Source organism: Tilletiaria anomala (genome assembly GCF_000711695.1).
Source record: "Tilletiaria anomala UBC 951 chromosome Unknown K437scaffold_40, whole genome shotgun sequence".
Lineage (NCBI taxonomy): Eukaryota > Fungi > Basidiomycota > Exobasidiomycetes > Georgefischeriales > Tilletiariaceae > Tilletiaria > Tilletiaria anomala.
The window spans coordinates 85,787-105,877 of NW_013546982.1; the positions used below are offsets into that span (position 1 = coordinate 85,787).

A 20,091-nucleotide genomic window follows, 5' to 3' on the forward strand; every position below is an offset into this window, starting at 1 on the left:
CACAGTGCGTGGACATTTGACTCAGCTTCATAATTGCGCATTCTCGTTAACAGCGCTCGAAGGTAATGCAAACCTGTAGATGGTCATCACGCCTTAGTTCCGAAATCATACTTCCTTAGTGCGCCCCTTGGTTTGGCAAAGGGCTTGCACTGTTGTCCTGACCTGGTCGTGAGCTGCCCTGTGACACAGACGACGGAATGAGTAGTCTGTTGGCTTGACAGGGATTGAGCGCTTCCACGGTGCGCCTATAACGCAGCGAGCGAGCGTGCGATCAATCGAGCGCTGCGCCTGGTCTGAACGCCTTGAGGCTGACTGAGACTCTGCGTTCTGATCGAACCTCCATGCGCGCGCTTGGGGATTGTACGGGATGCGTCCGTCGACGGACGCCACCGCAGTCATCGCCGGTAATAAATGTATCGCCGACGAGCATAGAAAGGTGTTCCTGGGACTATTTTCGCCATCCAATGTATGGTGGAGAAGTAGGGACGAATATCGCCAAAGCTGGAGCAGGTGGAGCTTGAAGTTGAGCGCGAATTGAGCATCTCATTGCGCGCGTTGAGTCTGAATGCCAAGGAGGCAAGCAGTGTTGTCTCCTCGGCTCGTGCGTAGCAGGCGTAGGCCCATTGCCGCACGATGAGATCACGGTGTCAGAACTAGACTTTGGCTGCGCCGTGTGGCTCGACTTCAGGAGGCACCTGCACTCTGCACTCATCAACTCGGCAAGCGCCGAGAGCGGAGTACTGATGTGAAGGGTCGAGGGGATACTTTTCCTAATTGGCCTTGGGCCTTGAGGGGTCTCTTGGAGGCTGGCTGGGTGGTGGGGGGGCAGGGCCTCTCCGATGGTCTTCGAAAGTGCGGTGAGTTGCTTAAAAACTTGGGTGGCCGGCAAGAGGGCAAGAGTGCATTTGTCGTCCTGTTGTGTGTGTGCGAGAGTGGCGTTGGCAGCATTGCGGCAGTGTGAACTACGCCACATCGCCGGGCGGTGTCGGGCGTCAAAAGTGCATATGACATAAATATACACACAGGCCCAGTGTCTCCTCCTTTTGTTGTCTGTAGGAAGCGCGCTGCGCTGCGGTCTTGTCACACCAGTGTGGCAACTGCGGGGAGGGGGCGCCTCCACTGAACACTGAGACAGTGCTGGATCGCTGACTGAGGACAGCCCTTGGCGTTGGGAGGGCATTGCTCCAGCCTCCCAAGTACTACAGCTTGCTCCCAACAAAGTACATATTACAGACGACCCGACTTCATGCTCGTGGTCGTCCGACGAGGAGCTCATCACATTCCATTGCTTCTTCCCTATCCTTCCTGGAGCATGTCCTTTGTTCTGCGCAGGGCACAGCATCCCTCGACAGCAGGGCTGCAAACGGGCCCCGGTCTTGTGCATCGGTGTGTCTGTGGATGCGTGCTTATGCGTGTTGGCAGCAAGTCACTAGGTCTGCGCCGAACGGGGCGTCGGGGCGTCGGTGTGTCTATGTAAACGCTTGGTGAGCAGCGTCAAGGTCGACTCAGGAGGCGAGCAACGCGGCGGCCCTCTGACTCGTGATAGGATTACTTCCAAACAGAACCCAGTTCCATCAGATGCCAAAGTAAAAGCAGACTACAGCATCGTACATGCTGTTTACTGCGGACCAACGATACGCACACGCCAACAATTACATCCGATAGAAACCTGGCCGCAACGCCAGCCGCGGCTCACGCCTACGTTAGCAGCGATAGATCTTCTTCGCATGGCATCGACGGTTTCATTTCAAGGGAAAGCTAGCTAGCGACGCCCAACATGCTCCGCAGAGGCAAGGAGAAGCGCTCTGACAACTTCAACTCCAGCGCAGGCAGCAGCAACAGCATCAATGCTGCAAGCCAAGGTCAAGGGCCGAGTGAGGGGCAGGGCGGGCTGAGCGCGTCATTATCAAGCTCTACTGGGCTTGGAAGCAATAAGTCGCTGCCTGTTCCACCCCTGCCTTCGCCCGGGCTAGGCGGCGGTAGTAGCAATAGCTTGGGGCCCTCAGGAGCAACCAGCGTCGGCACACCTGTGAACGGGTCAGCTGCCTTGGGAGAGGGGGATCGCAACGGCTCTTCGAAGGGCACATCCGCTGCTGCTGTGGCTGCGGCCGCCGCAAACAACCCTAAGCTGCGTCCTGAGCAGCAAGGGCAACATAGCGCAGGCGTGGCTCTTCCGCTGCCGCCCTGGCATGAAGCGGGCCCAGGTGCGAGGGAAGCCGCATACAGTCAACCTGGACCCGGGAGAAGTACCGGTTTGCCGCAAAGCATATCCATAGACATCCACCCTTTGCAGCAACAGCAACAGGCGACCGCCGCGACGCACGGATTCCAGCAATTGCAGCAGCAGGCCTCGAGTCTGGGTCGCAGCCAATCGGCTTTCAACTTTCTCCTCTCGAAAGCGAAGGCATCCTTTGGTAGCAACCAGCAGAACCAAGGGCAAATGCAGGTACAGTCCGCTGCCATCGCGCAGCAGCAGCAGCTGATGCAACAAGGAGGACCAGGAGTGATCCACTCTTCGAGTTCCATGCCGGCCGTACAGGAAGGGTGGGGCATGGATGCAGGAATGGGCATGGCTTTCGGAGGCAACGGAGCAGGCGCTCCGTACATTCCTATGCGACGAGGGAGCTCGGGGCCAGGGCTTGCGAACGGAGGCAGCACCATCCATGGCCAGCGGGAGCAAGGCGTCGAGGATCCGTATGGACTCCCGCCGCGGCCTAGCTTTGCGACAGACGAGATTAGTTCCCCCCTCGCAGCAGCGTCGAGCCCGACGAAGCGCAGCTTCTTTAGCATGGGCCGCGAGCGCAAGCCTTCGCAGACATCTGTCTCTGCTCCGCGGCAGTCCTTTGCGGTTGCACAGAGCCCGCTGGGCAGGTCCAGCATGGCTTTGGACCGCGAGGGAGAGCGCATGATGGGGCTTGGCATGGGCATGGCAGGCTATGGCTATTCCAGCAGGAGTCAGTCTGACCTGCATGCACGATCGGATGTCCCGCCGCTCCCTCCAGACGCAGCTGCGGCCGCCTCGCGTGCAGCATTCACCAGTGCAAATACCCACGCTAACCCGAATGCTGACCTTGGCACCGGTGGCTTCCCCGCGCAGCGGAGCCCGTACCTGCGGTCTCCGTCACCAAACTTTGTCAGCGGCAACAGCATGGCGTTCTCGCGCAGTGTCGACGACCTGAGTCAGTTTTCAAGTCCCGCGCTCATGCCTACATCGCCTGGGGCCGCTTCTATCACCAGTAGCGGAAGCATGGCGCCTCCGCACAAGCTCCGCGTACTTGGACTTGACCAACAGCAGCCACCGCCGCAACAGCCACATCAGTCGCAATCATACCAACATGGACGTGCTGCGTCGATCATCGTAAGCAGCGGCAATCACCAGGCAATGGGTGCTGCCAATGGCCAACGACCGCCCGCAATGCCGCCGCTGCCGCCGCAGCACCAACAACAAAACCGGCTGCGAGAAGCGCAGCAGCAGCACGCGCGCAAGGCCTCGCGTCTTCCGTTTAGCTCTAAGGAAGCGCAAAAGGGAACTATAGGGACCCTTGATGCCAGCAATACCGGCTCTGCGGGGCGGAGCCAGAGCTTGGCGAATTCGCTAGGCGTCGCGACCGCTTCAGGCAGCGCCAGTAGCGCCATGCGCCAGGTGTCGTCATCATCTACTGGAGCAACGTCCATGCTCTCTTCCACCGATAGCGCTTGCACAGGTGCAGGGGCAGGGGTAGGCCGCGGCGTGTCTGCCTCTCCGCAGTCCATGAATATTCCCCTGCCGCCCGGCGCATCTTTCCAGGGCTTGCTCAATCGCAATATCAACATTTCCCTCTCGTATGCACAGCTCAACGAGGGAAAGGAGAAGGACATCACCAAGGGCTGGAAGCCGTACAAAGTAGTCATGCAGAATGGCAACCTGCAATTTTACAAGCCACCCAGCGGACTTGTCGAGGAAGTTCGTGCCGTCTTCCCTGCCGGTATCGTCCGGCCCACGCCCAAAGCGGCCACAGGTGGTCTGAGCGATCAGTACAATGGCATAGCACCGTTGGACGCCGAGGCGCTCAAGCGTAGCGGCTTGAACACCCGCGATCTATTGAGCGCCACAGCCTCGTCCGGCTCGATCGCCGCCTCATCACCTTCATCGCAGCGAGCTACCAGCCCAACTAATGGTAATCTCGCCGAGTCGCCGAGCTTCAAGCAGCTGTCTCTTCCATCTCCCTCTCCGTCGGTGCCTCGGCTTGGCACCGTCGAGCAGAACCCTGGGAAGCCAGATGTTCCTCGATTCGCAGCGCCTTGGGTGCGCCCCGACCACCATCCAGAGCTCAAACTTGTTGTCGCCCAAGAAGACCCTGGCTCGTGGGAGCGCCGAGTGGACTCTGGCTCGCTGCCAGCTCTAGCGCACGAGTTGGTGCATGCCACACAAGCAACGGAGAAACGGTCACCATCAGTTGCGAACCGTGATACCACCATCACTATGGACGGGGTCACCGAGGAGGCGGGTGAAGAGTGTCGGACGTTCGTGCGTTCGCTTGTCGTCGCTGCCATCCTCCATCACGACGCTCTCGCCTCGCTGTTGGACGAGGTGGCGAAAGCATGCAAGACCAGTCAATCAAAAAGTGCACCGGTGCGCATGCTGATTGCGGCGCTCGAGCCTGAGTTGATTTCACGCAAAGCGAAGGAACAGGCCATCGCAGCGCTACGTACCATCTGCGAGGCGGTGCAAGCACCGCTGCCAGCCTGGGTGGCCACTTTTGAGGCTGCCAAGTTTTCAGACGATATACCCTGTGCAGCCATCGAAGCGTCCAAGCGAACCAACCTTCGACCGCTTCTGAACGGAGCCTTTCCAGATGGGCTCCTCGTTACGCTCCCACCACAGGAAATTGCGCAGCAGATTCAAGCGTGGCATGTCCGAGAAACATCGCAAGTTCTGCGCCCTTACTTGGATCTTTCGAGCATCCTCAACGCAAGGGAGCAGAAAAATTCGCTTCTTTCGTTTGACACGAAGTCCTTGCACCCTGTGACCGAGCTGGTCTTGGAACAGGTTTTCTCCGTGCAATCACAGGCTTCAGACAACGGGCCCACAGCCGCTGCAGGGCAGGCACAGGCCGTCGCGCGCCATCGGGCCGCCATTCTGCGCCACTGGATCGCAGTCACATCGTATCTGCAAGCATACGGAGACATCGCGGGCTGGACCGCGGTAGTCGCCGCGCTCTGCTCTCGTGCTGTCGCTCGCCTCGAGACTACTTGGCGCTTTGTGGCACCTGGCGACAAGGATCTCATGGCCAAATTCTGGTGTCCCTCCCTCGCAAAGGTTGGCTGGACTGAGTCGATGCTATCAACTCAAGTCAACCCTCTTCTGAGCTCGCCGGATATCCCAAATCCGAAAGGTCTGCATGGCGAGTCGCTTGGTTCCATCCCTTTCTTGGGAAGCCTCGACCTTCCTGGAGAACTACAGATGGGGACGGATGGCGGTGTGGAACTGGACTTGCGGAGGAGCAATCGTCTGTCAACGCAGCTCTTCCACTTGCTTGCCGAGGTGCAGAAGGACGCACACAGCGCGAACTCTGCATTTGGCAGTGAGATCAGGCCCGTAGTACCCTTGCTATTGGAGTACAAGACGCTCTTCGATGCGTACCGGACCAGGCCTCGACCTGAGGCTCTCACATTCTACCTCGAGCGCTCCTATCACATTGAGCCGCGGACTTTGGGTAGCAACGGCATTAGTTGGCGCCAGCGCCCATCTCAGACGGTTGCAGCAAATGCGACCACACCCCTGCTATTCGTCAACCCTTTGCCTCTTCAGCGAGTCGTGGACCCCGAGTGGATTTCGCAAGCAGCCAATGGCGACCTACCAAAGCTTCCTAACTTCAATGATGGAGAAAAGGATGCCACTATTACGCACAGCTCACAACTGCAAGGTGCCGCGCCAAATGCAGCAGCGATGATCTTGCGGTCCAAGACTCTACCTTTCGCTTCTCTCAAAGGCGACCGTCGGAGTCCATTCCTGCGCACTTTCAAGCCGGTGACCGTAGGCACAAATGATCACGCCGAGATTAGGATTGGCACTGAACTGATCTTGAGGCCAATGGGCGAGTCCTTGGGCAATTCGTCGGCTTCGCCTTGTGGAAGCAAGCGCTTCTCTCAAGACTTTGCGCGCTCCTCACGTCCTCCATCCCAGGTCTCAAAGCGGTCAAGTCTGCCGGCTTCCAACCGCAGTTCCATTGCAGATACTGGCACTGTTATGCTGGTTGAGGTTAAGGCTGCGACATTGGAGAGAATGAGTGCGTGCGATTTTAACCCTTTTTGGCGCAAGGTTGTCACTCACATTTTTCCTGTCACTGTTGCAGTCGACGTGATCCTAATGGGTGTCAGACACATTCAGGTTCAAGTCTCCGACGACAACGGCGAAGTCCCTTTGTCTCTCCGCAGCCAACTCTCTCTGGACACTGGTGACCTGACAGCTGCCTTTTTGGGCACATATCGTGGTATTTGCTCACCTGGTGTTCTCTTCGACCTTCTACGCAAACGCTTCGTCGGGGCGATAAATGCTGGTCGCGAGCTCGCATTACCTGTGCAGCAACGATCTTCGAGTCAATTCCCCTCGTGGTCGTATCCAATATCAACAGCCTCATCGTCTGCCCAGTCGGTCGACTGGGATACTGTTACGCGCGTCCGAGTCGGCGTCCTCAGTATCTTGCGGAAATGGCTGCATGACTATGCGCAGGACTTCATCGACGACCGGGAGCTTTGGGCAGCTACAAGCTCGTTCTTGCGGGAGCGCCCCACACTTGACGAATTCGAAGACGATCCAGACAGGGCCCGTATTGCAGCATTTTACGAAGATGCCGCCTCGGCTTTCAAGCTCCATCTCATGCGACCGAATCTCGATGCAGAAGCTTTCCTGAGAAAGACGAGCTTAGCTGCATCCAATTTCTCACCGCCGTCAAGCTCACAGACCGATCCTTTTGACATTGACAAAGCGTCCGCTCAGGAGGTCGTCGACTACCTCGAGCCTGTTGCAACTGTCTTTGCAGAGAAAATTACACGCAGGGACTATCTCATTGTCAGTGAAATTTTCGAGCGGCAGGCAAGCGACACGACTGGCTGGTTCCCTCCGCGTAAAAGCAGTGGAGAAGATGGCGTTTCTGGCACGACAATGTACAAGATGCTCGAGATCATCCGCCTTGCGGGAGCTAATCCCCAATCACTCACCTTGCAGCAAGCCCTTCCTGGCGCGGTGCGTGATGTATGTGCCGCACAGAATCTTCTCCGCGGATGGATCGCCATTCAGATGTGAGTCTAAGAATGTGAATATGGCCGACGAGCGCATGGAAACTTAGAACTGCTTTCGTCGACAGCACTGAACCACGAATTGGTCTCGTGAAACGGCAAGAGCGACTCTCGAAACTTTTGGATGCGATCTTTATCTGTCGCGCGCGCATGTCCAAAGGCCGCGGCCTGGGTGCTGATGGCCCGCATACTGTGTTTCAGAAAGCATGCATCGCTGGCTTTGTGGAATCCGCTATCACCAGCAGCATCACGTCTTCCGAATCGCGAATTTTTAGCGCGGCGTGGCAAGGCGTTGCTCAAGCCCGTCAAGGCAGCGTAGAGTCATTGACTCGCCTCGGACCGCAGGCTGAAATAGCGAAAAATATGTGGGACGTCGCAGGTCAACGCGCTTGCACCATCGATATAGGGTGGATCCTCGGATGTCTGGCTGAAGCGATTACACAGCCTTATGATGTCAGCGACGACGCTGCACCTCTCATCCCATGGGACAAGTATCGCAACGTCTGGAATCTCATTAATGCCTCCGGTATCGGACAGCAACAGACATCTCAGGCAGAGCTCGATGTGGCCAGCGCTCGGCTCAAGTCAATGCAAATAGCGCTCGGTGGTGTTATCTGGGATCGTAAGTTTTTCAAGGAAGAGGCAAGCCGCGAGGCAAGCTACGCCCCTGCTGGCTCGACCTCTAGCCGCTGGCGCAGCATGAAGCCTTTGAACAATTTTCTCGCGGAGCAGCACGAGCGTCAAAAACGATTGCGGATGGCTTTCGATGCAATCGATCAGGATTCCAAAGCCGCTTCCGACGCCGCAGCTGCTGCCGAACTTCGCAAGGCTAATTCCAACGCCACCATAGCCCCTACTGCACCCGCATCTGAGAAGCGCGCGCGTCGTATGACAGCTCTTTTCCGGAATGCTGTACGACCAGTGCTGCACGAAAAGCACGACCAAGCGGCGGCCGCGACACGCCCTCCCGCAGAATTGCTCACAAGCATTCCGACTTCCAAAGCGTCGCTCATTGCCCGTTGCGGGGCAGCTCAGGTCTCTGTCTGGTCGAACTCTCAAAGATCATTTATCTTCCACCTCACCACGGCAGAGGGTGGCAAGTACTTGCTTCAAGCGCCAAGCCAAGGAGAGATGACAGAGTGGATTCGTATAATAGACCAGGCTGCAAAGGCCTTCATACCGCGCAGACCTGCTTCGAGAGGCAGCGCATCAGGCAACAAAGGCGGTGAGTAGAAGCTGACTAACTACTTTCGCCTGTACATCCGTCTTATATGTGCTTTCCCGCCAGTGCCTCTGTTTGGTGTTCCACTCTTTGTCATTGTCGAGCGAGAGGCGCGGCTCGTGCCGATTGCCATTGAACGCATGTTTGCCGAAATCGAAGCCCGCGGCCTGCGAGAACAAGGCATCTACCGTATCTCCGGTGCGAAGAGCGCCATCATGGGGCTGAAGGCGGCTTTCGAAAGGCAGCCGGCAGACCAAGTCAACTTGTCAACGGGCGACTTCAGCGACGTACACACTATTGCTGGCCTCATCAAGCAATGGTTCCGTGATCTGCCAGAGCCCTGCATTCCCTTCAACTGTTATCATCGCATGATCGCAGCGGAGCAAATTGAGAACGAGGAAGACCGGCTAACCACGATTCGAGAGTTGATCTGGAGCTTTCCTAAACCACATTTCAACCTTCTGGAGAGGACTTCGCAGCATTTGTCGCGGGTGGTAGAAGAAGGCAAGGAGAACCTGATGGCGCCGCACAACATCGGTCTCGTGTTCGGTGAGTTTATTGGCTTTTCTCTGGAATGAGTGCCAGTTGTTGAGCCACCAATGCTTTCACATGTAGGCACTTCTCTCCTGAACCCTCCACCTAGCCCAAGCAGTGTGGCTGAGGGCTTTGGAAACATCGGCAAGGCAGCCCACATTGTCAAGATCATTATCATGGCACATGAGTGGCTCTTTGACCCCATCGTTGAGGCAGAGCCTACGCCTGTTGAAACCGAGGAGACGGCGAGAGTAGGCCACTCGGACTCTGAACAAGCATCAACAAGCAGCGTACCCTCCGGTGCGACTGTGTCTGCACCTGTTACAAACGATGTTGAACCTGGATCAGGAAATGTGGACTCCAACAAGGACTCCATTCCGTCTTCCTCACCTGCGAACAGAGCAGAGCTGTCGGTTGTTCAACCGGAGCCCAGTTCCGCGTCTGCCTATGTTGATGCAGCAGCGTGCGCGCAGGCACGCGATGAGGAGAAAGAAGAGTTGGCAGATGACATCAATCGTATCGACTGTCCATTGAGCCCACCGTCCGCGCTTGGTCTCCAGCTGGCCGACAACGAGGGCGAGCGCACAATTGCCGGTACTCTGAGCGGGGGGCGCAATCTGCCGCGACGTGAACAAGAGGAGAGCATCTACCTTGATGCCCAGGATGCGCTGGAGATGCTGAGTTTCAATCTCGAGGAGCCGGTCAGCCTGGCTTCGCCACTGGAAGAGATTGACGATCCTATGCAACAGCTGCACACACAGCTCAACGCCATCGGCAAAACGCCTTGACATTCCTCAATGTTCAACTTTATTGCAAGCTTACCACTTAATTTTCGAAGAGCAAAAGCAAAAGATGATACCCCAAGGTCCTCCGCTCGCATTCCATGCACTGTTGTATTCCAGACTCGTATTGCTAATCACGGAGTCGGAGAAGATTCGTGTCTGAGAGTGGCACATAGCGGAAAGCGTTTTAATGTACTCGGGCTCATCAATGTGGCCTGCAAATGAAAGAGATCATGATAGCGTCTCAAGAGATGGGTGCAGCAAACGAGGAGATATATTCGACTCACAGTCAACGTTTCTCTCTGTTGACCTTGCCCTGCTGCAAGCAGCTCCCGACCTTCTTGCACGCCTTTGAGGTGACCGCGAATAACTCTCACACGGTTCGCTTTGAACTTGCCTTCGCCGATCCATCCATTCAGCTTCGCGACGAATACATATTCCCAATACTGTCGGCGCCACGCGTACGCCTCTACAATGGACACAAGTCTGACACTGACGCCAGAGAGCAAGGGCTGCTTGACTTTCTTCAGATCGTCGTCATACTCGCTTGAGAGGACAGCTGTGATGGTGCCGCCACCGCTGGCATGCTTGAGGACGTTGCCGAGCGAGCCGGACGTGCCATTCTCGAGGATGTCAACGAATGCTCGTGGCAGGCGCTACGGTCTCGTCGATCGGAGGAACTTCGTCTGTTCCCTTGTAATTGACGACAGTCTGTGCATCGAGCGACTGGACATACGCTGTCTTCGCAGTACCTGCTATTGCAATGAAGCGGTTCCTGGCGAGGTGCGCAAGTCGTACGGCGTAACTTCCAACCGACGAGGAACCTGCCTAGATGACGGGTGGCTCCCCTCCTGTACCTGTAGCCGGCTAGCCATTGTAGGTTAGCTGAGATAGTTTGAGCCCGTCAAAGAGATCAATGACCGTGGTCAAGCAATCGAGTCTGATCGGAGCCGCCTCATCGAAGCTAACATTCTCGAGTATGCGAAACCTCAATTGCTCCGGAGCGACTGTTTGGCCGTGGTCTGCAGCGGTACTGGGCGTCGCGGGCCAGGTACGTGAATGCGCCGACTCGGTCGCTGACTTTGTACTCCTTGACACCAGATTCAACAGACTTGACGGCTCAGTTCAGGCGAGATTGTCGCCTTCGATGCTGGGGAAATTCCCCGTTTGGCCATCTTCCTTCGTCATGCCTCATGCAACCAACTCATCGTTGTCTTGGGCTCATGAACCTTACCAAATCATTGACTACGCTATCGCCGGTATGTACAAGCATGCATGTCAAAGATCGCCTTATCGCCGAAGGAGGCGGGGCTGCGCATGGCTTGCTTCTTAACCATAATAGACGAGTTTCATGCCGCCTTGGGATACAAACGCGATCATTTGGGCGATAGGGCCGGCAATGAGAGGTGCTCCCTCAATCACTCAGTGCCACACAGCGCAGTGTAACATGTTCAGACTTCGGTGCTCTCTACACAATGATTGATGAGACTCTCGATTGACTCTCGAGTCCAGGGTCCTTCGAAAGTCAAGGTCTGCTTAGTTTGTTGCTGCTCAATCCGGAATCAGTGGGGGTACACATGGCGTTTTGAAGCCGTTCCCTTTGCCCTCGAGGTTTCCGGCACCGAACACCGGGTTGGGCTCGTTCTGTGCATGAATCGGTGGTTGTTTTGCAGCTTTCTTTTACCTTTCTTATGCCTCTTGACCAAGTGGTCACACCATTGACGGCCCTTTTCGCCCACCGCTCCTGGCGGAAAGTTGCGGAAGATGGTCGAAAGGTAGGCGGAGGGCGGGCCTGTGGGTGCAAATGTGCAACGACCGAGCCCGATGGAAGGGTCAACCCTGGCATTCATTGGATGGATGTGCCCTTGTCGAAGCATCGGTCAAAGAGCCACATGGGTATCCACACCTCTGTAACCACGAGATGTGCAAGCTGCGTCAGACTTGTGTATCAACGGGTTGCTCTGTGTTTCATGGCCTCACCCAGCTCATCGCTTCCAAACTCGTAAGGACTGAATGGCAACCATTGCCACCATGCGTTTCCGCCCTCCTGGCTGTTCAATTACTTTCCTTCATCCTCAAAGGGATCTTCTTTGCTCTTGTAGTCCGTCTACGGACGCTCCTGTCTGACGGCCGTGATTATCGGCAAAGGGTTGGGTCCGTCGTTGATTCCATTCGTCACTGCGATGCTTAACCGTTTAAACCAATCCTCGTTCATGGTGCCTTGTTCCTCTGCCTCCTCGCCGACCCTGCTACCAGCTGACTGGCCAGTATTTGCAGCATGTTGTTGTCGCTCTTCTTGCGCCGTTTTCTTTTCATCCGGTGCAATCCTCCACATGGCAGGACGCAGGAAGATGTGCGTCGTCATAAGTGTGCAATACCACCCAAGGGAGTGGGATACACCTTGCAGCCTTTCAGCTTGCGGATGATGGGTGCAAGCTGAAAGAAGATTTCTTCCGATAATCATGCAACGGCATTGATTGCACTTGCCGAAAGCGCATGTCTGCCAGATGACGTTGTGAAGTGATGAAACAAGTAGAACCGTACCAAGATGTGCAAAAATGTGTAGCCTGTTGTAGTCAGAAGGTAGCATCTGGCTTTGAGCCTTTGGCATCGGAACATGGGAGTGCAAGTGCTGCTCAGAACTCACGAAGCAATCGCCCAGCAGGTTTCGCTTATACCTGCGACATAGGAAACCAATGCCCAGAACTGTGCTTCTGCGACCTGCATCTGCGCAATGTAGCTCAAAAAGCTCAGTGTCAAGCTCTATAGCCACCGCCACTTCCTCCGAGGGTGGCAAGTGGCAGGTCGTCCTCGTGCACCTCTTCTTCCGGAAGTTTCAGAAAACGCTGAAGGTGCCGATTCAGACAATGCCGGATCGCCATACTGTCAAGAAGGCTGTCTCCTCTGGCGACATAGAGTTAAAGCGCGGAAGGTGGGTATCTAGTTAAGCTCGAGGCAGAGCGAATTGTTCTTCAAGTCTTCGGACACCTGTCTGGAGCAACCGAAATAGAAAGGTGAATGAATCATGTCGGATGTTGCTGGAGCGAGGGGTATCCACCTGGTGGCTCAACTTTGAGATTTCTTTCGGGATATGTCTGCTCTTTCAATTGCCTCCCGATGTCCTTGACTGGCCAAACTCATTCCTCTGGTTCCCCGCGCCAGGCGTTTCAACAGGCGCTTTCCACAATGTTCGTGATCTTTGCCGGGGCGGAGACGGGGCTGAGGCTTTCATTTTCACTAGTGCCTTTGGCATCTTTCGATGACGATCAGTCATTCAAGAAAATGGTGCCGACCTGTGTGCCCGCATTCAGGCCTCGGCCCGTGTGCTCCCGTCTCATATGTTCCTGGGAAGTCCGAAAGGGGATGTAGTAGTGCTGAGCTCCCGTGAGGACGGTATGTTCAGCCCAGGCTAGCGCCCCTTCGGCAATACGTTTCGGTGCATTTCAGCGGGGGAAACCCAGGGTAAAGTATTTAAGCCTCGCACAACCCTACCACTCAAAGTCGTGGAATGGAGAGAGGGAATGATGCAGATCAATTTGGATACGGAGCACAGTTTTCACGGAATGGAGAGCTTGTTGCGTATTGCGGTGATCTCGAGCCGGCAGCACATATGGCGGTCTGGCCAGCGCCTCCTTGGAGGTGTAGCCAGAAACGCCATCCGAAGAGCAGCTGCCAGATGGTGACACACATACACTTGAGATTTAAGATCGTACTCATCGTATTGCATCGAGTGGAGAGAGAAGAGCCTGCCCGCCAGCAGGCAGGTAGCGCAACTTATCTTTGGTTCTGAATATGTTCCCGGTTTGGGATCGGGATATTGCGAGGTTTCTCAGTTTCCCTTGGGATCCCGCAACTCTCCCACTCTCCCGTTCCCGTTGCATAGTTTTGGACCTGATTTCGCAACCGGAATGGCAAAGGGGGAGAATCCTGCAGGGCGATTCAGCGTCGGTATGGGAGGCAGTGCTGGCGGCTGTCGCCTCGGCCTACTCGCTTCACTTCCACACGCTCGGCGAGCAGCTAGTCGTACGCATCAATTCCCCGCTCGTGGGGTGAGGCGAACCTTTTTTCGTCAGGCGAGAAGGCGCCGACTATCGGCGGAACTTTGTCTCACGTAAATAGGAACCCGCCCAGCTCATCTACAGCGCGTGAGTCGCGAAGTTATCGCGCTCAAGAAGCTAGTCAAGCGCATGTAACCTTTCATCAAGGGCGATGGCGAAGGCGGTGAGAGGGTGCTCGGTAAGCCCAATTGACTTACGCTCGCAGAACAGTCGGTGATATAGTTACTGATGCTGGATCTGGGACCTTTCTTGCGATGCCTGGCAAGTTGCTCGTTGCCATTTGCGGGTATTGAAGCCGAGCAGAGCTACGTAAAGTTGACAGAACTCTAGGCTAAGTAATTGAAAAGTATTGTAAATGAGCATTGGCAAGAGAGTGGGGACCGTGGTGGGCTGGTATTATAGAATTGTGACAACATCGAATGTTGCAAGCTTTACATCTTCATATTCATATACGCTTTTGCAATTTGCATATATGATGTATATGTGCTTGTAAAAGTGTATCCGTTGTGTCCTTTGCAATGTAACGATAATTCCGCCTTCTATTGTTCTGTTAGCTATTTGCACACTGGGTTCTGGAAGCGACCACAACATATATGAATGATTGAACTTACATACCTCTAACAGGCTGAAACCACCCGCAGGCGGTGCAGGGCAAAGCTGACACGTTGCTTCGCCAAGTAGCCGAACGTAGCCAATACCCAATAGACAATTATGATCAGAATGTCAGATTTCGAACAAGATTGATGATTAATTGATCCGAGAGGAGGAATCCTCTCAATACCCGAAGTTACATGCCTATAGAGGCCAACAATTGGCATCGCCGAGGTCAGACATCTCACCAAGCTTTAGGCTAAATATTTAAGGCGTAACTCTGAAGAATTCTGAAAATCGCTCATCACTACTCTTCCGGTGTCAATCCACTGAGAGCGGTATGTCTCAGCATCAAAATGGTCTATGGCCTGCGACCCACGATAAGTGGCACGGTGAACGGACCATGATGGAATCAGTTACATACTAGAAATATTTAATTGTAAACAACGCCGATCACCAGCTGTTCGGACGGTCCGAGCCGCTTTTTGTGTCACAATCCGTAACAAGGTCCAAGAGGAACTCGATCTAGGAACGTTGCCGAGCTTCCTCTGCCAAGCACCATTCTGCACGTTTCCATGGGGATACCTTCAGCAACGACCTACCTCATCAAGACCCCCCGCCAGTATCCCAGAGAAGCTCAGTCAATTTAAACTGGCATCTTATACAGCTTCATAATCTGAAACCGCAAGCCACATCTTCTGGTTACTGCCCTTAGACTTGCACCCTCATCTCTATCGCAACCCTAAGCCTTGGAACCTAGTTCCTTGTTGCCTGATAATGAAATTTAAGGGCTATCTAGCCTACATTCGTTGTCCAGAGCTGTGAACCTCTCTAAATCTATTTCGCTCTCAATGCGCTTACAGGTCCTGTCGTTTTGGATTTTGGCTTTTTGTGCTCTCTGGTCCCGGGCGCCGGTACGCATTCATCCAGACTGGGGCCGACACAGCCCACAGGGCTGTTCTCGAGATCAGTAGCCTTTATTCTCTCGGCGAGGTCACGCCCCAGCACGCTGAAATCGTCGCACTGTCTGCCGAAGTGCCGGGGGGAATTTGGTTGCAAATTACGAACTTCATGAGACTGCCTACGCAAGGGGCTCTGAAAGGGCAGAATTACGTTGGAGGCTGGACCCATGGTATCTAGGTGGCCAGAAAGACGGAATTGGCAGCAGCTCGCCACCCTTCATGTTTTGTCACCTGTTAAAGCATCCAACAACCCAGCACTCTGCATGGACGGTTGAGGTTGAGCGCGCTGAGTGCTTGTCCACATAGCAGTCAGTGATTGAGCGTTAACTGTTGACGTTGAGCTATGCACGCTGCTTCTAGCTGTCAATGTATGTGTTCCCTGAACATCCGTAGAACTGTATCACCATCAACATCACCTTACATCACCCACTCACTCCGAGAATGTCCCAAGCTACTGAATATGTCCACATAAAACAAAAAAAACCATTGCTCTTTCTCATGATCGTGTTTTGTTGGCCTCACAAAGGTGACGTAGACATGGGTCTGAACGAACTGGGAAACGAACTGGGGATTTGAACAGGTTTATTACACGGATATATAAAAGCATCGAGTGCGCGGTAAATGCTGCTTCGTAAATACAAGATGAAGGAGGAAGTTGGAGGGTATTTTGGCCTGACTCTGAAGAGAGGTTTGGAGTGGGGGGCGCATAGCCCTGTCGGCACGAACTAGCAAGCGAAGGAAGTCGGGTAACTGGACGGTAGTGCCAGGGGTGACGGTGATTATGTGAGTGAGATGGCTGCAAGGTGGACACCAGTCGCAAGAGAAAGCAGGGGAGGCGAACAGATATGCAGTATGGTGTGCAGATGTTGTTTCTTTGTTCAAATTCGTAATGTGTCGAGGAGGCTGGAAGGGCTCTATCGATTAGCAAGCTTCAATTTCAGAAGAGAATGCACCGGTTATCTGGCATCTGGCTCATCTCCGGAGCGACCGTGGTCTCGTTGGTCTCCGCTGTGATGGCAAATCTGTGTTGCTGGTCACATTCAAGTCAGATACGCTGAGATGTTGTGAGACTGATATCACTGTGGCGGGTGTCCTGAGTATTGTACGTGTGCTGACTACGCTCCGTTTGGTGTGACGTCCTCGCGCCGCCGCGTCGGCCACACCGGCTGCCATCTCCATGGCCGCTGAGATGCCAGAAGCGGAAGCAGTGACGTTCATCGCGTGCTTGTCTTCGCCGAATGGATGGCGTGACAGTGATACGCTGCCTTCTCGCCCGCCGACCTGTCCATCGTGGTGCGACCAGGTCTTGGCAAGGTGACCCACCATGACACGCTCCCGCTCGTCCGAATTCGGGTGCCATGTCTCACGCAGCGCGCTGCGGTTCGAGCGGATCGGAGTTGGCCGGCGGATTGCCGCCTGTACCTTCGTCTTCCTACGCCGGCGCCACAGGAGGAAAAGGAGGAGCAAAAGCAGCACACCGGCCAGACCGACAAAGACACCGATCAGTGCATCGTGCACAAGTTCATTGTGTTTGTCGCCGTTGGAAACACGGTTATTCTGCGGAGCTTTGCTACGCCCGGCGTTGGTGTAGATGTCGAAGCTCCTGTCCAGGTACGATGCAACCCAGGTCTCCGCGGAGGTCTTCTGGCCTTTGTACAGGGTCGAGTTCGTCTGATTAACCTGCTGTTGCAGCTCCGGAGTGTGAGTGGTGGGAACGTAGCCTTTCCAGATTGTGTTGGCGTGATGCAAGGTATTGTCCGTGTCGTTCGGCAGCTGGAATGCGAGCAGCTGCCCGATGGTAATGCTCGACTGGGAAAGTTGCAGAGCCTGGTATAAAAGCATCGAATTTGGAACTGTCAGCCAAGGGAGAGCATTTACTCCAATTACCAACTCTTCACATTTCCGACGATTGTAGGCATGAGAGCGACCAGAATAGCGGCAGATCCGTTCTTGTTTATGGCGGCATTGTCCCGAGAACGGACCCTGCTTAAACAGGAGTGAGATACTAGTCGTGTTCAAGGGTTGTTCCAATGCACCGCCCTGAGGATTGATCGAGCTTGCAGGCTGGGAGATCGGGTTGTAGGACACCTGAGGAGTCGGAGCGCCTGCCGAAGTTGCAAACGCGTAAGGATTCATGTCGGAGGAGGTGTCAGAGGCCGTTGCATTGAACAGAATGATCAAACCTCCTGTAGGAAGCATGGCAGTAGTAGAGCCAAAGTTGGTGAGCAACGGCAAAGGCATAATGGAGAGCAGGATAGAGTTGCTGGTGCTGTTGACACCGGCAAGCTGACTGAGACCAACTGTGCCTGATGGTGGCGAAGAAGTAGACGAGCTGATGGAGCTGCTAACGCTGCTTGTAGGGAGGATGGTCAGGCTAGGACTTAAGTTTGAGCCAGAGTTGCTGCTACTGCTACTGTTGCCGCTGCTACCGCCAGTGCCGCTTCCGCAAGTCAGTGCGCCGGGACCCGGATTTGCTCCAGGTGCGCAAGTTCACAAACCCGGCACGACGCCTGCTGCACATGTGGGCGTGGGAATGACGCCGCCACCTCCCTCGCCGCACGTGGTCGTGCTGCCGGTTGGCGTTGCACCGGGAGCGCAGGTGCATTGTCGGTTGCCAGTAGCCGTTGGCGCGGATCCAGGAACACACTGGGAAGGCGTACCACCACCGACACCGTTGGTAGATGTGGTGCACACACCGTTGCTCGACATAAGGGGCGCATCGCACCCGCATGCAAAGGGGCCGCCGAAAATTGGTTGTCCGGCCGTGCAGGGTTGTTGGAGTAGCCCCTGGCAGAAACCATTGTTGACCATGGAAAGTCCAGCGCAAGCGCATGTCGTAGTGCCGCCAGGGTTCGCAACAGGGGAGCCGGGCGGGCAAGCAGTCGGTCTTGGATCTTTATCATTGGTGGAAGTGCACTTACCAGCATCGTTGGTAGTGCTGGGGTTCTTGCAGTTGCAATCAGGGTTATTCGGGTCGCCGACATTTTGACCGGGGGTGCAAGTCGGGGTGGAACCGCCACCCCCTCTGTTGCTCGTGGAGGTACACTGGCCGTTGGCACTCGTGGTGCTCAGAGTCTGGCAATTGCAGTTGGGATTAGCTGGGTTGCCGACGTTTTGGCCGGCTGTGCAAGTGGGTGCTCCGCCACCGCCATTGGCCTTTGACGTACAAGTACCGGTCACAGTGGACGAAGGGGGAGGGCAGGTGCAGTGCGGAACCGGCAGGCCCAGCACAATGGTCATGATGGCTTCACCGTTCGAACACTGGCCAAGAGGAACGCTGCTGGTGCATAGACCCGCCGCATTTGTCATTGAAGGGCTTTGGCAGTCGCATTTGGGAGATGCCGTCGGCCTCTGTCCAGGTGTGCACTTAAGCGGCGAACCGCCTCCGCCATTGCTGGGCGTGGCCCTGCATTGACCTCTGCTGTTGGCGGAGCTTCCACTTGGACATGTGCAAGTAGAGATGGCGGAGCGACCGGTGGTTTGCAAAACTTTGCACAGAGTCGCAGCGTAGCAGTGGCCCTGGTTGATGTAGCTACCCGCGGCAATGGCGCAAGAGCAGGTTTGGGAAGCTGAAGGTCCAAGGGATTGGCCGTTGCCCGAGAAAGAAGGGATTTCTAATACCCTTGGTGGAACGCATTTCCCTTCGCTTATGCTGCTTTCCTGGGGGCAACCGCAGGATATTCGATGGCCATCGATGACTTGGCTAGGAGTGCACCGTTCCGGAGTCGCATCTGGCACGATCGAAGCTGCCCTGGCGTCGCGGCCACTAACGGTGTCGCTCGGGGTGTTGCCGATGCCATCAACAATCGCTGTGCCGTTGATGTTAATGCTGGCTGTCGTGTTCATTACATCAGCTTGAGCAAGAGGTTCGCGGACGAAAAAGCCCTCTGCGGTCGTGCCAGGCGCTGGGCCCATCGAGCGAGGGCTCCATGTGGAAGGCGTGGCGCGGGCATAGCCTGCTGTCCGCGACGGGCTCGGGTGTAAGACCGGCTTGGCCTGAGCACTGGTGGTGGCCAGGAACAGGGTGAGTAGGAGGGAAGTGTCAAAACGCATATCCTGGGCGCAAGCAAGCGCTACAAATCAATCATTTGGGTCAGACCGAAGCGCCCCAAATGGCCGAGGTATTGGTACTCACGAGGCAACCTTACCCCTACGGCCGGAGAACAAAGTGGGGACTGCCTGCCAACTGCCCAGTCGCTGCCGAAAGGTCACGCAAGGAGACCTAAATAAAAGAGCTCAGAGGCGACGTGCGAAAAGCGGCGAGTTCTCGATGAGTAAATGTCTAAAAGCTCCAAGAAAGCTTCAGCCAATGCTTGCCAAGCAAGCTATGATCCCGGCCCAACGTCACTCTGGGAAATCCTTAGCATCGTCTTTTGCTGAAGGGAATGGTAATGGCAATCGCAGATGACGATGACCTGATGCAACAGGGAAAGGGATGTGCCATTCATGTGGGAGGAGGCGAGGAGCGCTTGTAACAGCAAATTACCGGCCAGCGGAGAGCTGATGAAATGAAACCGTTATGTAGACAACCAGGCTGGAAGCAGCAGTTGAGCAGACGATCGCCGCCTTTCTTCCCTAAAGTCTCCCTTTGCTCAATTGATGCGATGATGGACGGTCAGGTGGGGCTGCAGGCGTGCCTGTTGCAGCTCACGCCGATCACGGAC

The 20,091-nt window shown here is 55.3% G+C and overlaps 6 protein-coding genes across 6 annotated transcripts; 2 read left to right on the forward strand and 4 right to left on the reverse strand.

The window, feature by feature from the left end:
• Nucleotides 1-1,620: 1,620 nt before the first annotated feature.
• K437DRAFT_119183 (uncharacterized protein) lies at nucleotides 1,621-9,249 on the forward strand. The gene is made up of 4 exons (XM_013387843.1): nucleotides 1,621-6,269; nucleotides 6,336-7,281; nucleotides 7,347-8,503; nucleotides 8,567-9,249. The coding sequence occupies exons 1-4, from the start codon at nucleotides 1,778-1,780 to the stop codon at nucleotides 9,076-9,078; spliced, it is 7,107 nt and encodes a 2,368-aa protein (XP_013243297.1). The 5' UTR covers nucleotides 1,621-1,777; the 3' UTR covers nucleotides 9,079-9,249.
• On the forward strand, nucleotides 8,893-9,930 carry K437DRAFT_119599 (uncharacterized protein). Its single transcript, XM_013387844.1, has one exon. It carries the CDS (start codon nucleotides 9,100-9,102, stop codon nucleotides 9,820-9,822), a length of 723 nt encoding a protein of 240 aa, XP_013243298.1. The 5' UTR covers nucleotides 8,893-9,099; the 3' UTR covers nucleotides 9,823-9,930.
• Nucleotides 9,931-10,134: 204 nt separating this feature from the next.
• K437DRAFT_119439 (uncharacterized protein) lies at nucleotides 10,135-10,897 on the reverse strand (the record flags this gene model as incomplete). The annotated part of the gene is made up of 2 exons (XM_013387845.1): nucleotides 10,135-10,701; nucleotides 10,786-10,897. Coding segments are annotated over 2 exons (471 nt in total), but the record flags the coding sequence as incomplete, so codon positions are not given.
• A 348-nt stretch (nucleotides 10,898-11,245) lies between these two features.
• K437DRAFT_119187 (uncharacterized protein) lies at nucleotides 11,246-11,725 on the reverse strand. Its single transcript, XM_013387846.1, has one exon. It carries the CDS (start codon nucleotides 11,660-11,662, stop codon nucleotides 11,342-11,344), a length of 321 nt encoding a protein of 106 aa, XP_013243300.1. The 5' UTR covers nucleotides 11,663-11,725; the 3' UTR covers nucleotides 11,246-11,341.
• Nucleotides 11,726-11,828: 103 nt separating this feature from the next.
• Nucleotides 11,829-12,705, reverse strand: K437DRAFT_119409 (uncharacterized protein). Its single transcript, XM_013387847.1, has 2 exons — nucleotides 12,464-12,705; nucleotides 11,829-12,383 (listed from the first exon to the last, which is right to left on the reverse strand). Exons 1-2 carry the CDS (start codon nucleotides 12,541-12,543, stop codon nucleotides 11,924-11,926), a joined length of 540 nt encoding a protein of 179 aa, XP_013243301.1. The 5' UTR covers nucleotides 12,544-12,705; the 3' UTR covers nucleotides 11,829-11,923.
• A 5,112-nt stretch (nucleotides 12,706-17,817) lies between these two features.
• Nucleotides 17,818-19,708, reverse strand: K437DRAFT_119639 (uncharacterized protein). The gene is made up of 2 exons (XM_013387848.1): nucleotides 19,571-19,708; nucleotides 17,818-19,430 (listed from the first exon to the last, which is right to left on the reverse strand). Exon 2 carries the CDS (start codon nucleotides 19,340-19,342, stop codon nucleotides 17,918-17,920), a length of 1,425 nt encoding a protein of 474 aa, XP_013243302.1. The 5' UTR covers nucleotides 19,343-19,430; nucleotides 19,571-19,708; the 3' UTR covers nucleotides 17,818-17,917.
• Between the last annotated feature and the right edge of the window lie 383 nt (nucleotides 19,709-20,091).

Coding starts and splice junctions, on each gene's coding strand:
- K437DRAFT_119183 (XM_013387843.1), top strand. CDS start 1,778: ATGCTCCGCAGAGGCAAGGAGAAGCGCTCTGACAACTTCAACTCCAGC. Junction 7,282..7,346: donor GGATGGATCGCCATTCAGAT/GTGAGTCTAAGA, acceptor TTTCGTCGACAG/CACTGAACCACGAATTGGTC. Junction 8,504..8,566: donor CGCATCAGGCAACAAAGGCG/GTGAGTAGAAGC, acceptor CTTTCCCGCCAG/TGCCTCTGTTTGGTGTTCCA.
- K437DRAFT_119599 (XM_013387844.1), top strand. CDS start 9,100: ATGCTTTCACATGTAGGCACTTCTCTCCTGAACCCTCCACCTAGCCCA.
- K437DRAFT_119187 (XM_013387846.1), bottom strand. CDS start 11,662: ATGCCAGGGTTGACCCTTCCATCGGGCTCGGTCGTTGCACATTTGCAC.
- K437DRAFT_119409 (XM_013387847.1), bottom strand. CDS start 12,543: ATGCAGGTCGCAGAAGCACAGTTCTGGGCATTGGTTTCCTATGTCGCA. Junction 12,384..12,463: donor ACCTGCTGGGCGATTGCTTC/GTGAGTTCTGAG, acceptor TGACTACAACAG/GCTACACATTTTTGCACATC.
- K437DRAFT_119639 (XM_013387848.1), bottom strand. CDS start 19,342: ATGGGCCCAGCGCCTGGCACGACCGCAGAGGGCTTTTTCGTCCGCGAA.